General features: G+C 41.2%; 3 protein-coding genes across 3 annotated transcripts; all 3 read right to left on the bottom strand.

The window, feature by feature from the left end:
• Positions 1-10258: 10258 nt before the first annotated feature.
• On the bottom strand, positions 10259-11731 carry LOC125886422 (histone H2B-like). Its single transcript, XM_049572625.1, has one exon. It carries the CDS (start codon positions 11712-11714, stop codon positions 11340-11342), a length of 375 nt encoding a protein of 124 aa, XP_049428582.1. The 5' UTR covers positions 11715-11731; the 3' UTR covers positions 10259-11339.
• A 1695-nt stretch (positions 11732-13426) lies between these two features.
• LOC125885785 (histone H4) lies at positions 13427-13898 on the bottom strand. Its single transcript, XM_049571561.1, has one exon. It carries the CDS (start codon positions 13875-13877, stop codon positions 13566-13568), a length of 312 nt encoding a protein of 103 aa, XP_049427518.1. The 5' UTR covers positions 13878-13898; the 3' UTR covers positions 13427-13565.
• A 3158-nt stretch (positions 13899-17056) lies between these two features.
• Positions 17057-17498, bottom strand: LOC125885568 (histone H2B 1/2-like). The gene has a single exon (XM_049571215.1). It carries the CDS (start codon positions 17489-17491, stop codon positions 17117-17119), a length of 375 nt encoding a protein of 124 aa, XP_049427172.1. The 5' UTR covers positions 17492-17498; the 3' UTR covers positions 17057-17116.
• Positions 17499-18808: the final 1310 nt, after the last annotated feature.

Here is an 18808-nt window from a genome sequence, read left to right as displayed (position 1 = left end):
CGGTGGCTTCGCTGCTACTTCAGTTGGCAGTTATCAGCCAACTCATCCTTTATATTTTTCATTTATTCTTTCGAGTAGGATTAAAGTCACAAAGCACTTCACATCTTATTATTAATGTACTCTTACTAATGTAGTTGTAATGTCTACAAAAGTGTTTGCCAGATAATGTACATAGAACAAATAAACACACACTAATACTCACTGTATGACATTAACATAAAACACTGCCAGATTTTCCGCAAATGTTGGGCCATTTTGCCCGCAAGCTGCGAGCGTTTAGACACACAGAGCCAGATTGGCGAGTTGATCCGAGGCGCCCAATTTTCCGCCTCATAGGGTAGTCATATTGGAGGAACCCTTTAAGTTTAAACAGACTAAGGCGGCCTTCCGCAATGGGAGGGTCAGTTGAGTACTTGTGGGAGGAGCTGTTGATGACGCCGCACATGCGAGCCACTGCCGGTGGATAAACAGGAAACAGCTGATAGCAGGAATTAGCGGGCAGCTTGTAGCAAGAGGGAAACGCAAGCCTGACAGATACTGTAAAGATGAGCAACTGGGGAGACAAGGAATTACGCGCCCTCCTTGCACTCGCAAACGAAGAGGCCATTAACCGTCAAATTATGCTTTCATTGTTAAAGGTCAGATCTGGTCAGGTCTGTAAAGCTGAGAGATAGTTTGTAGTGTTTCTACTGCAATTATCTGTCTCTGACAATGAGTGCATTTACACGGACAGTTTTATTCCCTTTTCATTCGGAATGAAAGTTCATTCCTATTAAAAGTGATCTTGTAAACACCTAATTCGGAATGAAAATGGCCAATGCAATTGAAAATTCATTCCGATGTAAGGGGCTGGAATAGTCCGTTTCTAATTCCGAATGAAAGTCTTTAAAGCCACAGTGTGTAGGAATTTCTCCCGTCTAACGTTGAACTCATATATTGCATTCAAACGGAGAGCGCACTCTAGCGCCTCACTGTTTCAAACGCGTATTGCAACAGCGGTAGTCGCTGTGTACCAAAAAGCTATGATAACGTTGATGAAACCATGTCATCCGATACTTCATGGAGTATTCATTCAGGCTCCTACACAGACACACACGATGAGAGTTGAAAAACCCCCTCCTCACCATGCAGGCTGTGTTTACATCGTAGGACTGTTGGGGCGGGTGTAAATCGAAACAAACCAATCACGTCTTGTGCTTTGACAACTAACAAGTGGCTCAACCTCACACACCTCATCCCTCTCCTTGCAACACTGCGCCGCTAACAGCTGTTAGCTGCTGTTAGCGGCCAGCGCCGTTACTACCCCGGCACTACTGCAGTATAACAAAGTCCCACTCTTTGAGCATAATGCAAGATCATGTATTATGCAGCATCACGGGAGACGGAATCCTCATCGCCAAGATGACGCAAAAGGGAGTCAAAAAGGCAACGTGACCGGCGATTGCATTACCATTCTCCTTCAGCAGCTCTCTCCACCTGGGAAAGGCTACCCCGATGTGGACCCTCATTTTTTTAATTCGCCGGTCACATTGCCTTTTCTATTCCCATTTGTGCTTTCTTGGCGACGAGGATTCCGTCTCCCATGATGCTGCATATGCATGATCCTGCATTATGCTCAAAGAGTGGGACTTTGTTTCAAATTTGCCGGGGTAGTAGTGAAGCGCCTCTTGCTTCTCTCCTTCAGCTCCTCAGTCACGCAGCGCTGGCGTGGCTCTCAACGAAAACGCCGAAGGCGGTGCTGTATGTCCCTTGCTGGCGGATGTATTCTCAAGATGGCGAAACATTATGGAACCCCACAGACGACTTACCCGCACAATGTACAAGCAAATCCGAAATTCTCCTTTTACGAGAATAAGTCAGATTATTGGTGGAGGTAATAGCACACCAGTGATGACATATTTATGAATGCAGACATCAATTTTTGCCAATAAACAACTGAAAATGTTACACAATGTCCCTTTAAGTTCTTGAAGTTCATTCCGGTCTTTCTGGGCATGCTCGTTTCCTTGCTCTTCTCACAAGTCGGAAGCTGCTGTTGGCCCAGGGGCTTATACTGGAGTAGAAGGTACATCACGTTGTGCTCTGATCCCCTGAATGGGTTAGAGCTATAGGGCTGTATGCCTCTTTAACATTGGCATACAGCAGGTCCAGTGTCTTATTTCCCTGGTTGGACAGCACACAAACTGCTTGAAAGTGGGCACAGTCCGGCCAGATTGACCTGGTTAAGGTCCCCAGAAATCATAATGAATGCATTCTGGGGCTGCGTTTGTAGTCAAAGAGCAACTGTTGCTTACCGGTGCTCATACAAGGCCAACAACCAAATATGTATAAAAAGTGGATCAGTTTGTCAGTCAGTTCCTTTGTGGACCGCCATGGCAAAACGTGTCCAGTAGCAACACTGTCACGCTGATTAATTTTGAATGGGCATTTGCCAATGGGGAAACTCCAACATTCACCAGATCAATGGTGTAACTTCATCACTCACCCATTCACTCAGTCAGGGACACACTTTGCTGTGATCCAACCAAAAAACATGGCTACCAATATACAGCAGCATGAGAAACAAATTACATTTCTATTAGTAAAATATTGACATTCAAATAGATTGAATCTGGCATCAGAAACCACCTGCATTTTATGAAACAAATCATTCAACTTTTTTCCCCACAATATCTTTATTAATGTTCAAATACTTTATAAGAACAGGTAAGCAACTGTGTTCTCATCCAGAAGAACATTTAAAGTGCAGAGATTATTGTCCGACAGCAAAATGAAGTCTTCCCTTACATGTCATACATTTTAAAGATAACTTAATGCAAACATCAATAATAAAAGATATGAAATTATACATAATAAAATAAAGACAATAAAAGAAAAGGAAAAAAGGAGAGTTCTCCTTTTTTAAAGAGGGTTCCCATATTTTTATATTCATGTCATGCTTTCTTTGTTTGTACCTTGTATTAAACTCAAAGACATAGTTCACATGGAACATACTGTACCAGTACAGTCACGTTTTAGAGGAGTTCATCCAGTTAATCCAGCTAACGAACTTTGGTTTACTGGCCTTTTTCCAAGGGAGTGAGACTCTTTTTGCATATGGCTTTAGAAGTTGGCAGTCATAATATTTTAACAAAACACTGCTGCGATAAGGTCCACTGCACCAGCCGACAGACCGTGAGTGGGTCTTTGTGACACCTTTTATAAATTAAGAGACTAAATAAAAGCCCTTTACCTCATTACGTTTTCGTTGATTATAGCGCCCATTTGGTCGAAGCGGTATGACACCCACAGCCTGGTGTCGTAAAATTCCGACTGCAGCCGGCAATTACCGCATGTCATATGTTTTGCAGAGTGAGAGGATTAACTAACGTCAGGTCAGTCCAAGTAATTAGTGGAAACAGCAAAATTACTCAGTAAATTCTCCTGTCGTGTTTCTGTTCTGATCTAATCCTAACATAGCAAAGCGGTTACCTGCAGCCTTTGCTTGCAAAGCTAATGCTGCTAACATTAGTTCAGTCCAAGTAATTAGTGGAAACATGCTAACTTGCTAACGTTACACACAAGTTAGTTGTAAAGTAAGACCTGTTCATAAATGTTCTCTGAATTTCTTATAAACTGAGGACAACTGCCTGCTGTATATTTGTGTTCATGGTCACAGTCACAGATAATTTTGTGGCGTTTGTTGTACTAGACAAAAGCGGTTCACATCAGCTACATTTAACTGTTAGCTTGCTTATAACTTCCATGTCGTCATATATTGAAGTGAAACAACGTCTAACAAGTTGCGGTATATTCTCTAAATAAAAACAAAAATTACATACCTGTCGGTTAGGAAAAGGGCCAACTCGGGATCAGTTTTTAAACCTTTCAAATCTCTCAGCTCTCTCCACTTGGTGAATGCCCGACCGAGGTTTACACACGTTTTGGCTCGAGCCCTATCGCTGTCCTGTTTAGCCTTCTTCTGTTCTTCTTCTTTTAGATGGTGCTCCTTCGTTATTCGCCATGACATCGAAAGTACAACCAAGTCCTTATAGATACATTTCTGGTAAAACTGTTATGTGTTATGTTACGTATTACTCAAAGAACACTCTCTGTAAACACGGCTCCTTCTTCTTCTGTGGTTTAATCGCTGCAGGCCGCTGCGGGCGAGCAGAATTGCTTCCGTCTCCGGGTGCCGTATTCTGGTTTGCTGACTTCCGCTGTATCCGACCCGAGCGAGGCTACGCTAAATAGCCATATTGAGAAAGGCTTTTTTGTCACTGTTGGGCAGGGCTGCCCCTGACCAAATTGGGGCCCTAAGCGAAATTTTATTTGGAGGCCCCCATCCCAAATATATCATAGGTACAAAATGACCGTACAACAACTTGCCATTTAACTTGACAACCTTTACTGGCAATAACAAATGTACTGTAGATACAGTAGTTTGGCTGTATGAGTCAAATAAAATAAAAAATTCAACCTGAAATAAATAAATATTAAATAAAAATAACTTCAAACTGAAATAAATAAACAAACAAATCTGAGTCACAAATAGCCATCAATTACTCATCAAAAGAAAGTAACTTCCACCCCCTCAATCCCCCACCCTTGATTAAACACTGAAAATAAAATAAAAGAGGGAGACAGGTTTTTCCTATTTAATCTTATTTTGTTATATTTCTCCCTCTCCCCTCTCTGGAGGCGTCCGATCTCCCTCAGCCCTCCACCTCTCCCACCTTAATTAAACACTGAAAACAGAAATAAAATACAGAGACATTCTTTTCTATTTTCATCTTATTTAGCTATATTTCTCCCTCTCCCCTCTCTGGGAGCATCCGACCTCCCGGCCCTGCACATACCCCCGAGGCTCGGGTCTCCCTCTCCATGGAGCCCGCCCGACCTCCCGTCCCCGCACATACTCCTGAGGCTCTTTTGGACGACATGTCAACAACTCTTCACCTGCTGCAGCTCTGCAAGTGCCTGCCAGCGCAAGGCAAGGCAAGGCAAGGCAAGTTTATTTGTAGAGCACAATTCGTACACAAAGTAATTCAAAGTGCTTTACAGAACAAGAAAATGCATTAAAATCACAATACAAAATAAAAACATAAATAATCATTATAAAATGAACTTTAAAAGAGAAGATTGCAGATAAGATCCTTTCAGTCATATGCACAGTGAAATAGAGCTGTTTTGAGCCTAGATTTGAACATTGTCAGAGTAGAGGCCTGTCTCACATCTCTGATTGTTCAGATGTCGAGCACTGTCAATCATTGCAGCGATGCATGGGTGGTCAGGTCTCTTCTCTCCTTCCTTGAGCTGATTCTACGCGCGCCTCACGGTAGCGCATGTGCGCATTAATTGCGCATATGCGCAAATGCGTCCCCTCGCGCAAAATTTGGCCCTCCATAGAAGATGAGGCCCTACGCACAGCGCGTGTTCTGCGTTTAGGGAGGGGCGGCCCTGCTGTTGGGTTCAAATCTTCAAGGGGAGGTGATACGAACTAGGGACAGTTTTATTAATGGTAAAAAGTTCCGCACACCTGCTTTAACTAGACAAAAATGGTGTTGGACACGCCCTAAATGTACTTGTGCCTGGCACCACTGGTTCCCAAGTTGTCCTCCCACGGGGTCCAGATTCCTCCGTAGTCATTAGTTCAAGGTCCACACAGTTCAATACATTCAGCATCATACTTATTTGTTTGGCCATGTTGTTGAGCTACTTTGCTGTCTCTGTTAAGTAGCTGTCCATTAGTCACTCGTTCTGCAGCAGGAGACAGCACTTCAAAATAAAAGCTCTGTGTCTCAAAGTTGCTGCACTTAAAAATTAAATTAAATTTTAGGGGTTTTTTTGTTTTGTCTTTTAGAAAAAATACATTTGCAAGTCACTTGTGGTCCATTCAGAATGGATTGCAACCCACTTTTGGACCACGACCCACCAGTTGGGAACCACCGCTTTAGACCACATGCTACACATAGCTTGAACAGGGCCCTGAGTGTGTGTGTGTCCAGGAGGTCCCAAGGTCTAGTTGTGAACTAAGTGTTTTTGTCAGAAAGTCAGAATCTACATGTGTGTGTTTGGGTTTTTCCTGGGTTGGCTTGGGGCTGGATTTGTGTCCAGGACATGGTGGTGTACGTGTGTTTTTGGAGCTGTTGGAAAGAGTGTCAACATGCCCCCTAATAATCTGCGCAGGGACACCTGGTCGCAGAGAGAAGCTTTTAAATGACAAGTTGTAAAAAAAAAAAAAAGTCGTAAAAGTAAAGTAAAAGTAAAGTAAGTAAGTAAAAGTATTGAACTCACTTTAGCAGGCTGTAAAAGCTGTTTTTTTGTGTGCCTTCTTTTTCCTTCTTGGTCTTTCTACTTACAAAGGAAACCTCAAGGATACCTCGACTTTGAGGAGAAAACCAGAAATGGAAATGGTTTTCAATCAGTTTACAAACCTGATCCTCAGTACACATTGCCGAATATTTGTTTGGGAAAAAAAACATATTTACTTTAGTTGTTCTTTTATCTCAGACATGTATCAGGATGTTACATACCTTGACATGTTGCGGTGAAAACGTCCTCAGAAGCGTCACTTGGTGGTGGTTGTGATGTGTCTTTATCAGCTGATCTGTCAATCAGCTGATATTAGGGAGGCCTGACCATCCTGTCAGTTTTGACATAATTTTCTCACCTTTGTGACATTGAGAGGCCCTGGAAGTTGATTCAGTTGACAGTAGCGTTTTTGGTCTGGTGTACACAGCTGACAGCACAGGACATGGTTTTGTAGCAGAGGGAGAGAAACGAGTGAGCACCAGTTGGTGGATTCACCTAGGCAGGCTCTGCAAAGGCACAAGTCACATTGTAAACTACATAATGCTGCTCTTATTTTCTCAATAAATGTACTTTCTGTCATGGAGAGTGGCACCACAGTCTTCTTTATCAGTAAAGATAGATTGATAGCCTAATCCTGCTGTTGAGGAAAGGAGAAAACCAGAAATGGAAATGGTTCCCTTTTCAAGACTTTTATCAGTTTACGAAACTCAGATGAGTCACTGAAAACAGAGCTTTTTATTATTTCTTTTTAATTTTTAGAAATAATGTAATGCCAGTCAGAAGCAGGCCAATCATAGAGTGACAAAGAACTGAACACCAAAGTCTTTCTTTCTCCCCAGATCTACTCAAAATTCATCAGGTTGTCATTTGTGCTCCAATACTGCCATCTAGTGGGCACTTAGGCAAACACACCACTTTAAATGAAAGTGTCAAATATGATCTTGCAAACAAGCTTCATTTTTTCTTAGCCTACAAATAATAAAAACAGTTTTAAAAAAAATCAGATTTTTAATAATGTCACCATAAACAATAAGTTCCTCAGCCCAGTTTAATCTGTCTTAACAATTCATAGAGGTAAACTGAGTGGGTAGTTGTTTTCTGTCTTGCAACAATTGTATGTAAGGATTCCCCTCAGAAACTGATGAAGTGCTGACACTGTTTATTTTTAACGCATTAAAACCTAAAAAATCCAACTTATAAATACAAAAGCAGAACTATACAGTATGTTTTGATCCCATTTGTGTTCCATATGGTTAAGACTTAGTGGGGATATTGGGATTGGGCCTTCTCTCAAAATAAGGGACTGTTCTTTACTTATCAGAGGACAGGGTTGGCTGGAGTGCAGCTTTGTTTTATTTTATTTTATTAATTTATTTTGACCCTCCTCAAAATATTTTCCTTGAGCTTCCCTAAGTGACTGGTGAAAAATGCATGACCCTCCCTCCACCATTCCTTGAAAGTTAAAAGTTAAAGACAAAATCCAAGAATTGAAAGAAATAAAAAAGCCTTAGTTCTTCGCTCTCGTCCTGCATGCTGGCAAAACTCTAAATGAGACATAGAATAAAGTGATTGTGATGAAATATCACAATTTTAAGCTCAGATTTGGTAATTGTTTTTCTTTTTCCTGACAGAAGCATTTGGTAGAATGTGATGTGTCTACGGACCATCAAAAAATTGAAAATCCAGCCTTAATTTCTGTTTCTACAGTTTCTGGCGAAGATAAATTGTGTCATTTTGGTGACTGGTGATTTGATTTGGTGATTTTAAAAAAAGACATGCCTTTGAACGTCATGTTTTGTTTGAAAATCTGCGGTAAGATGAATACATAATACAAGCATTTATATTTGTGTGACCCTCCTCTAAGCCAAAATAAAAAAAAAAAAAACCCTAAGTTCCTAACCAGTACTTTAAATATGGGGGCGTTGGTCGCGTAGTGGATAGTGCCGGCGCCCCATGTACAGAGGCGATGCCTTGCTCCAGCGGTCGCAGGTTTGACTCCAGCCTGCATGTCATTTCTGCATGTCACCCCCCACTCTCTCTCTCTTTCTCTCTCACCCCCTTTCACTCTGTCCTATACAATAAAGTCAGAAAAGCCCAAAAAATGATCTTAAATATGATTTGACACATCTCCCCTTTTTGCACCACCCCCTCCCCCCTCAGTAATTACGAACAGTCCCTTAGCACACTGGTCATTATTATTATTATTATTAGCATTATCATTATTATTATTATTACTACTATTATCACAGTAAAGGAGGGGTGCCAGAGAATAGGGGGTATTTTATTCCTGAGTCGGCCTGCCAGGCAGTCTGAAACTACTTTCTCACAGTAACTAACATACTCCACTCCACTGCTGTTAGAAGTTAAGGTTAGACTTAGTAATGCCATGGTTGTGACTGGAGGTTTCATCCTAGTTAATGAATCAGATCATAGAAATAAAATAAGAGTCAGAACCTTGATTTACATAAATTTAGAACCAACTGGGCAGGGTTAAAGCTGAGCTGCCACCACCTTAAACCGGTTTGGCCTGATGTCAGAGACCTGAGAAAACACACACACACACACACACACACACACACACACACACACACACACACACTACCATGATGTATGAGGAAATATGAGTACTTTATTGATCAATTCATAACGCCGCAGCAGCTTCTTTGTGCAAAGGGTCTAGAACGGGCCCGACTTTAACCCATCCCCCTCCAACAAATCCACCCCACCAGCTAACCAGCAGCCTTCAACACCACAGCACACCAAGTCACTTCAAATAAGGAGGCAAACCATGACTCTCAATCAAGCGGGCCCACGCATGAAACACCACAGCAGGTAAGTACTCAAAACCCCATGCAGAGTTTCACTTTGAATGGGGCCATGTGATCAGACTGGGTGGGACTTGTTACTCAGACTACCAGCTAACCTCCTCCCAGCTGCCATACAGATGTGCCATCCTGAAGGAGCTGGACTACCTGTGCAACCTCATAGGGCTGCAGACACCACCTCATGCAAGCTGTCATGACGGGGACACTTGCAGAGCACAAAACTAGAGAGGAATCAGTCAGGAAGGAAGAGGAGAGAACAGCTGTCTGTGGCCACCACATGTGCAATCACTCCTGTTTTGTGGTTGTCTTGCTTTTGCCTCTGCATTGCACCTGTTGTCACTTTGATTTGCACCAAAGCAGCTGAAATTGACAGTTTGATATCCTTGAAGTTTGACCGACTTGGTGTTATACTGTGACCACTAAGTGTTATCTTAATCAATTTGAACAGTGTATATTAAGGCTCAAATTAATCATCCCATGAGTATCATGACATAAAAAACACGTGGGCCCACAACAGACACTGTACCTACAATGTTTTTAAAATGAAGATTTAATTATTTTACTGCATAATTCACTTATTGCATTCACTGCAGCACTTCTGAACAAGTCTGAAAAGGCGGAGAGGGACTTACATTATCATCATTATTATTATTATTGTAATTATTATTATTATTATTATTATTATGAATATTAAACTGTATGCTGCTGTGGTCTGAGGGTATTCAGATATTTCACTTACGTAATCAGAGCAATACTGCAGTGTAAAAATACTTGGTCACAAATGCATTTGAAATCTTTCCTAGTAAAAGTAAAAGTACTCACACTGCAGAGCCTCATAATATTATATTTTATTATTGGATTATAGTTAGTGAAGCATTTATGTGTTTGACACTTTAATGATGCAGCTGGTAAGGGTGGACCTGGTTTCAACTGGTGATGACCTGCCTGAGGAACTCCAGCTTGCTTCAGTATCCTCTTTTAAATCACTTCTAAAGACGTATATATTAGTGTGTGTGTGTGACGTTCACGAACGAACCGATTCTATTGAACGGCTCGTTAACATGAACAATGGGAACCGAGTCGCAGCTGGGAACCGTTTTTTTTTTTTTTTTTTTTTTTAATATCACTGTGTGCTCCTCCTTTGCTCCTCCCCTGAGCAAAATTCATTGTAGCTTGCTTTGTTTTTTAGTGTTTATTTATAAGTGTTAAGGTCACGGTGTTGCATGAATAACAAGTCATGGTAGCTTTACACACATACAAACAATTTGTATAAAGGGTAAATCCAAAGTAGTGATGTCACTGTCAAAGCAGAGTGATATGGCGCAACCTTGTGGAATATTTATAATGAATCCAGATCAGACTTTAAAATCTAGTCCACACGTCAAATGAGGTTATAATCAATATTTCAGAATAATTCAAACTCAGATATTGGTGGGATATCTAATTTTGTATTATTTTGTTCCAAATCTCACCCCATCATACCTCCCAGTGATTATTTCCAAGATAAAATGAGTTACCACCAGGCTGGCTTCTTAAAACTTAATAAATATAAAAATCAGTCAAATGAGCCAGTTTTCTGAACGGCTCTTTGAAAGGAACGGCTCACCAAGATCCGGCTCCCCTCAAAGAGCCATAAATCCCATCTCTATTATATATGTGTTGTTTTGTTTTGTTTTTTTTGTTTTAAATTGGTTTTGGAATTTTTCTGTGTTGTACTTCTAGTTTTTGATTTTCCAATGTTTTTATAAGGTGATTGATTATTGTTTTATTGTGATATACAAATGTATTTTATTAACATACATTTTGTATTGATTGATAGTTTATTGTATTAACCTGATTCTACTGACTAATGTCAAATAATAAAGTGAAAAGTACAGTCCAGTATTTGCCTCTGGGATGTAATAAAAATTATTTAAATACACAGTACTTCAGTATACACACTTGCTTATATTTCACCACTGAAAACTTTTGACACTTAATTATGAGAAATACTAAACAGAACTTTTTTTTTCAAATGCAACTATAGAGAATAAAAGTTACATAAAAAGCAATACATTAGCAATATGTTAGCCTGTAACAGATGTAGGGTAGCTCACAGACGTGCAGTTACATAAGGCATAAATTAATCTTGAAGATCACACTGAACTGTCTGCTCTCCAGAGGAAGTGGGTGGCTCTAAAAAGAGCCGTTGGGTTGGTTTCCGTTCAACAGTTGAGCCGTTTACTTGGAGCTGGTGTACTTGGTCACAGCCTTGGTGCCTTCAGACACTGCGTGCTTGGCCAACTCCCCGGGGAGCAGGAGGCGCACGGCGGTCTGGATCTCCCTGGAGGTGATGGTGGTACGCTTGTTGTACTGAGCCAGACGAGACGCCTCACCTGCGATACGCTCAAAGATGTCGCTCACGAAGGAGTTCATGATGCCCATGGCCTTGGACGAGATGCCAGTGTCGGGATGGACCTGCTTCAGCACCTTGTACACGTAGATGGCATAACTCTCCCTCCTGGGCCTTCGCCTCTTGCTGCCAGGTTTGCCGGGGGCCTTGGTCGCACCCTTCTTGGAGCCCTTCTTAGGGGCGGATTTCGCTGGCTCAGGCATGTCTTCCTTTTGATAATCTCGAAATGATACAGTAGAGTGTGAGCGACTGTATTTAACCACAACTCATGCAAATAAGACTGTGCGATCCCCCTTTTTTGATTGGTTAAGATGCTCACTGGAGGCGGAGTTGTCTCTGCGTGGGAAAACACCTTTTTGAAAAGGCGCGAGACAGTTGCTTCAGTTTGTGCTCAGCAGGAAGAAAACCCGCCCTAAATAACCGACAACAGCACACAGTTAAAACAAGTATAGATAAAACAATGGTCAAATATCAAGGAGAAAAAGCACTGAATTTTCTTTAAAAAAAAATACCGATTGTTTTAGAAAAAATACATTGAGAGAGAGAGAAGAGAGAAAAGTTCTGACTTGGCCCTGAACATATAGATCTCAGAACAAGGTCAGCCCTCTCACTCCAAACACACACACAGATAAAGTCATACATGCTCTTTTATCCTCCCATCTTGATTACTGTAATGCCTTGCTCACCTGCCTAAACACTCGTGCAACACACCAGCTCCTAATAATTCAAAATTCAGCAGCTAGATTTTGATTAAAGCAAAACCATCCCCATACATCACACCTCTTGGCTTCTCGTCTCTTTCAGAGTCCATTTTAAAGTTATTTTAATCACCTACAGGGCTCTCAATGATCTGGCACCGGAGTATATGACTTAGCTTCTCACACCGTACCGTCCAAACAGCCTCCTCAGGCCTGCTAGTCTGTCTGTTACTACTATTATTAAAATATCTGGTGCAATATTTAGGCCTGCAGGAAATAGTCTGCTGAAAATTCATCCACAAACGTCCTGTAGTTATTGTGTTCACTGTTTGGGACAATTGTAGTTTATCAGTTGGTCTGCCTTGTTATTGTAATACATTGAATATAATGTGAAATACACATTAAATATATCAGGTAGTCAGGGGTCATCAGTCAATATTTACTCACTATTTTACCTATTAAATAAAGGCCTGTATTGTTTATCTCTGGACTCCTTTCATTTAATTAATTTTAATTCAATTCAATTCAATTTAATTCAATTTATTTTAATTTAAAAAAAGCTTATCTCTGGACTCCTTTCATAACAGACTTGCAAAGTGGGGCGACACCCCTGACTGAGCCCTGGCTGCTGAGGATCTGATCCCTGCTCAGTTGTCTTTTAGCTGAAAAGTTGTTCCTCAGACCCGAAAGATTAACCACCCTCTGCAGAGGAGGACGGGTTCCTTCTCCTCACATGCACACACACAAAAAAATATGGCTTTATGTGACTATATGCAACACCACACTTTCTTCTATTTAACTTATTTCACCCTTCTAGTCTTCATTATGTCATTCTGCATGTATTGCTTTCACCAAGAATATAGCGTTCAAACTTCCAAGGCTTAAGAGGGTCATTTACACATGTAATGACTAATTACACTAAGGTTTCATTTGGATTTGAATGATGTTTAGAGACAGATACTGCACCTAAGTGATGACTGTCCATAGTTTTGGAATGTGCGGTCTACTTTGAGGTTTGTATGATGGTTATATAAATACTACCCTTATATTTTCCTGCCTTTCTTAATGGGATAATCTACAAACTAAAACTGTAAAGATACAGTAATATGTTGGAAGGTGCCCGTGTCTTTATGGACATCTTCAATACACTTGTAATAATGATAACATTGTTCATACCTATTTTATATCTTTACATAGTTCTGTGCAAGAAAGGATAATGCAAAAACACTTAATGTTAATCTCCCTACATTATATGAAGAAAAATTTAGTCTATGGGAGAAAGCAGCTCTTTACAGTGAGTATGTGGGCGGCCCTTAAAAGGACCTTTGGATTTTGATAATGGATGTTTGTGACCGTTTAACCGCCGAAGCCATACAGGGTGCGTCCCTGTCTCTTCAGGGCGTAAACCACATCCATGGCGGTTACAGTCTTCCGCTTAGCGTGCTCGGTGTAGGTGACTGCATCACGGATCACGTTCTCCAGAAACACCTTCAACACACCGCGGGTCTCCTCGTAGATCAGGCCGGAAATACGCTTCACGCCACCACGGCGAGCCAGACGGCGGATGGCGGGCTTGGTGATTCCCTGGATGTTGTCGCGGAGGACTTTGCGATGACGCTTTGCGCCTCCTTTGCCGAGTCCCTTCCCGCCTTTTCCTCTTCCACTCATGTCTTCAGTTCAAAGTTTCAACAACGAATGAAGTCTCCAGCTTGAGCCCCGGCTATATAAAGCCTGTCTGAGGACGTAATAGAAAACACAGGCTCTCGCTCCTTCTTCTTTGGATTGCTACATGGTTGATAATTAGCTCTTTGGTGCATTAGCGCCATCTACTGACCTACAGCATGAATCAGACAGCACGTCTGCAATACCCAAGACTGTATGGCTGCAGCCTGGAGCCTCCCGTCTCATGGCTCTCGTCTGCAGCCATACCCGTCTCCCTATACCCGCTGAGCTCTTTATGAAGCAGAACAGCAGTAAATCCTTTGAAACCTGGAGTGACATCACTTCTCTTGTGCTGCTTTCGGATGCCTTCCTCAAGTATTTGAACCTTTGAACCCTGAGTGAACTGGTGTGTTTCCTTTTAGAAACATGGGGGAAAAAGGGTAAGAAATGTCCCACAGATTGCATAATAAATAAATAAAATAAAATAAAAATAAAGAATAGATAAAATAATTTAGAAAATTCGACTTAAAAAAACCCATGGAAAAAAAGAAAAAAGCAGTTTTTTAAACAATTTTTTATTAGTTTTCTCTTTTTACTAATTTATTGCTAAATTTTGGGGTCATTTTGTCTTTCATTGCTCATTGCCTTCTTCCCATGTCCTTGAAAGAAATCAAGCCAATTTGCTCAGGTTTCAAAGGGTTAAACTTGCTCCTTCATAGTGTTTTCTAAACCTATTTTAGCGCAAAAAAGATAATAATTGACAGCATTAATTGCAGTTATTATCCTTTACATTAATCTGACTATTAAACTCACATTGTCACTGTGTTATTAACGATTTGCATGTGACCAGGGTTCTTACTGAGAGTCAACCAAAATGTTAAATTGTCATCAGCTTAATGTTCAGTGTCTGAAACCCCTCTGCCCCTCTTCACAGCTAATTTTATTCCAACAAGATAACTTTTCTTAAATCTGTCTGTGTTATCCACTGTTTCACAGTACATTATACCTCCCTTATTTTATCTTGGAGTGGAACTCAAAACACACACTGTATCACTGCTGTAAATATTAAGAGACTTTTTGTATTTAAAGCTGTTGTTGGTAACTATTATAAATATACATTTTTGTCATATTTGCTGAAACTGTCACTATATCCCAACGTGTTCTCATCCAAGGTCATTAAATACCAACACGTTCTAGTATATTTGGCGTGTGATGCCCCAGTCCAGTGGCACCCGTTGGTGTCTGCATGAGACTCATCCTTTAACATTTCTATGTGATGCACAGCTGTCTCCTGGGTGAGAGTCATAGTTATTATCAAGTACCAAATCTGCTTGGTAGATTCAGAACAAAACATGTTTTGGGGTACAATAAAAACTTAACGTGACATAAAGATGTACATAGCCTATGTTTCACGTGGGACACAAACAGCAGTGTCCTGGGTGAATGTCTGTGTTTGTTTGACCCATACATCACCCCTCCCACCTGCTTTACACAGACTTTTTTGTTCAGAGTACTACACCAGTTGGTCTGAGCATCAAATATTGCTGTAGATGAGTTTACACTGGAGTTAACTGATAGCCAGGTGCATCTCATAGAGACAGCAGGTCAGGAGCCATGACAAAGCACTGGCTTTTGAATGACAACAGGCTGTATATCCACACAGCAGTGCAAGAGACAAATAAAAAAACTGACTTTATTTATCTGTTTGTTTGTTGTTGTTTTTTACACTTGAGTATGTTGGTGTAGAGGCAAACTATAACAGGGGCTGTCGCTGTGCTATAAGACAAATAATCTGTGTTTAGAGCAAGTTGCTCTTTTCATTTTCATCATACCAACATTCTGGCCAAAGACATAAGACAACAGTGGTGTTGTCAGTGCTACAGTGATTAAACTGCATCATGTTCTAACTGTATACACTAATGCTGCACTAAAGGTTTTTCTCATGTAAATCAGTTGTCCCCTTCTGGTCCTCTGTATTTGACACACTATCTCAAATGTGTGGACAAGTACTAACCCTAACCCTATATCAGTCATCTTTGGTGTGGTCCCAGAAGAGGTACCCCTCCCAAACTGTCAGGCACAAGCCATGGCCTTCGCCTCACTTCCAGCCCGCAGAATCATCCTCCTTAAGTGGAAAGATAAACTTCTTCCTTCTTATGGTCACTGGGTAAAGGATGTCATGGTTCGATCCTGGGTGTGGGAGCTCTTCTGTGTGGACTTTGCATGTTCTTCCCATGTCAGCGTGTGTTTTCTCCGGGTACTCCGGCTTCCTCCCACAGTCCAAAGACATGCAGGTTAATTGGTGACTCTAAATTGACAGTAGGTGTGAACGTTAGTGTGAATGGTTGTCTGTCTCTACATATCAGCCCTGCGATAGGCTGGCGACCTGTCCAGAGTGTACCCCGTCTCTCGCCCAGTGTCAGCTGGGATAGGCTCCAGCCACCCTGCGACCCTCAAGAGGATAAGCGGTGAGAAAATGGATGGATAGAATTAGTGATGCATTAATGTGTTTGACACTTGAATGTTGCAGCTGGTAAAAGTGGAAGTGGTTTCAACTAGTGATGACCTGCCTGAGGAACTCCAGCTTGCTACTCTAGTATCCTCTTTCAGATCACTTTTTAAAACTTATTTATATGCAACAGCTTTACAATTATTTCTTTTAATTTGTCTTTTAAATTTTTATGGATTATCTGAAGGGTTTATTTGATATTCAAAACCAGTGAGTTGCACTGTATCTTACTCCAGACAATGCATTTAAGTATTGCGCCTTCTCTTTTTTCGTTTTAAATTCACACAAAGAATTGTGTTGTATTTCTGGTATTTAATTATCCAATGTTTTTACAAGGCGATTCTTGTGTCTTTTATTGTTTTATTGTGATATATAAATATATTTTATTAACATACATTACGTATTAATTGATCTTTTATTGTATTAACCTGATTCTACTGACTAATTTCAAATGATAAAGTAAAAAGTACGGTCCAATATTTGCTTATATGTCACCACTGAAAAATTCTGACAATAATACTAAAACAAAGCAATTTTTTTTCAAATGCAACTATAGATAATTGAAGCTAAATAAAAAGTAATACATTAGCAATAAATTAGTACAGATGTACAGTTATGTGAAGCATTAATCATCCTGTATAAAGGAAGTTCATACCATGAACTGTCTGCTCTCCAGAGGAAGTGGGTGGCTCTTAAAAGAGCCGTTGGGTTGGTTTCCATTCAACAGTTGAGCCGTTTACTTGGAGCTGGTGTACTTGGTCACAGCCTTGGTGCCTTCAGACACTGCGTGCTTGGCCAACTCCCCGGGGAGCAGGAGGCGCACGGCAGTCTGGATCTCCCTGGAGGTGATGGTGGTACGCTTGTTGTACTGAGCCAGACGAGACGCCTCACCTGCGATACGCTCAAAGATGTCGCTCACGAAGGAGTTCATGATGCCCATGGCCTTGGACGAGATGCCGGTGTCGGGATGGACCTGCTTCAGCACCTTGTACACGTAGATGGCATAACTCTCCCTCCTGGGCCTTCTCCTCTTGCTGCCTCCTTTGCTGGCACCCTTGGTCGCACCCTTCTTGGAGCCCTTCTTAGGGGCAGTCTTTGCTGGCTCGGGCATTTCTTCCTCTTCGATAGACTCGAAATGATACAGTAGGGTGTGAGCGACTGTACTTAGACACAACTCATGCAAATAAGACTGTGGGATCCCCCTCCTGTGATTGGTTGAGGCGGTGTTGTCTCTTTGAGGAAAAATACATTTTTGAAAAGTGGCGCGAGTCAGTTGGTTCAGTTTGTTCTCAGCGGGAAGAAAAACCGCCCTAAATAACCGACAGCAGGCATTAAGTGAAGACTTACTTTAGATGGGACTAAAAGCCTATGATTGTTTGAAGAAAAAAAATACATTGAAAAAAAAAATACATTGAGAGAGAAGCTTTCAAGGTTCCTAAAATAAGAGCACTCTGTGCTAACAGCTCAAAAAATGCTCCACAAATAAAGTTATTGCTACTATTATTAAAAATATCTGGTGTAATATTTAGGCCTGCAGGAAATAGTCTGCCGAAAATTCATCCACAAACGTCCTGCAGTTATGGTTTATCAGTTGGTCTGTCTTGTTATTGTAATACATTGAATATAATGTGAAATATACATTAAATATGTCAGGTAGTCAGGGGTCACTAGTTCACTCATCATAGAATAGGGATTCCACAAGCAAAAAGGTTGGGAAGCACTGCATTAGAATATTTACTCACTATTTTACTATTTGATTGCATATTTGACAGAGGTCTTATCTCTGGACTCCTTTCATAACAGACTTGCCAAATGGGGCGACACCCCTTACTGAGCCCTGGTGGCTGAGGATCTGATCCCTGCTCAGTCGTCTTCAAACTTGAAAGTTGTTCCTCAGACCCAGAAGAATAACCACCCTCTGTAGAGGAGGACGGGTTTCTTCTCCTCACATGCACACACAAAAAAACAACGGGGGGCTTATTGGATGATCCTTTGAGGCGGCATCTGAGTTCTTCTAGCTTAAGGTATGCCATGACATCCTTTACCCAGTGACCATAAGAAGGAGGAAGTTTATCTTTCCACTTAAGGAGGATGATTCTGCGGGTTGGAAGTGAGGCAAAGGCCATGGCTTGTGCCTGACAGTTTGGGAGGGGTACCTCTTCTGGGACCGCACCAAAGATGGCTGATATAGGGTTAGGGTTAGTACTTGTCCACACATTTGAGATAGTGTGTCAAATACAGAGGACCAGAAGGGGACAACTGATTTACATGAGAAAAACATATGGGACAAAGTGCGCCAAAGCATCTCTGACAAGTAGGATCTGTATCAGGATAAATTTTGGCCAGTATACTTCTACACAGATGCAGATGGTGAAGACCTTTGAATTGGAGTTGCCCATGTCGCACACAAAATGAAGGACTTGTGCAC

The sequence above is a fragment of the Epinephelus fuscoguttatus genome, linkage group LG3 (genome assembly GCF_011397635.1).
Source record: "Epinephelus fuscoguttatus linkage group LG3, E.fuscoguttatus.final_Chr_v1".
Classification (NCBI taxonomy): Eukaryota; Metazoa; Chordata; class Actinopteri; order Perciformes; family Serranidae; genus Epinephelus; species Epinephelus fuscoguttatus.
This window is presented reverse-complemented; position numbering and strand designations above follow the sequence as displayed.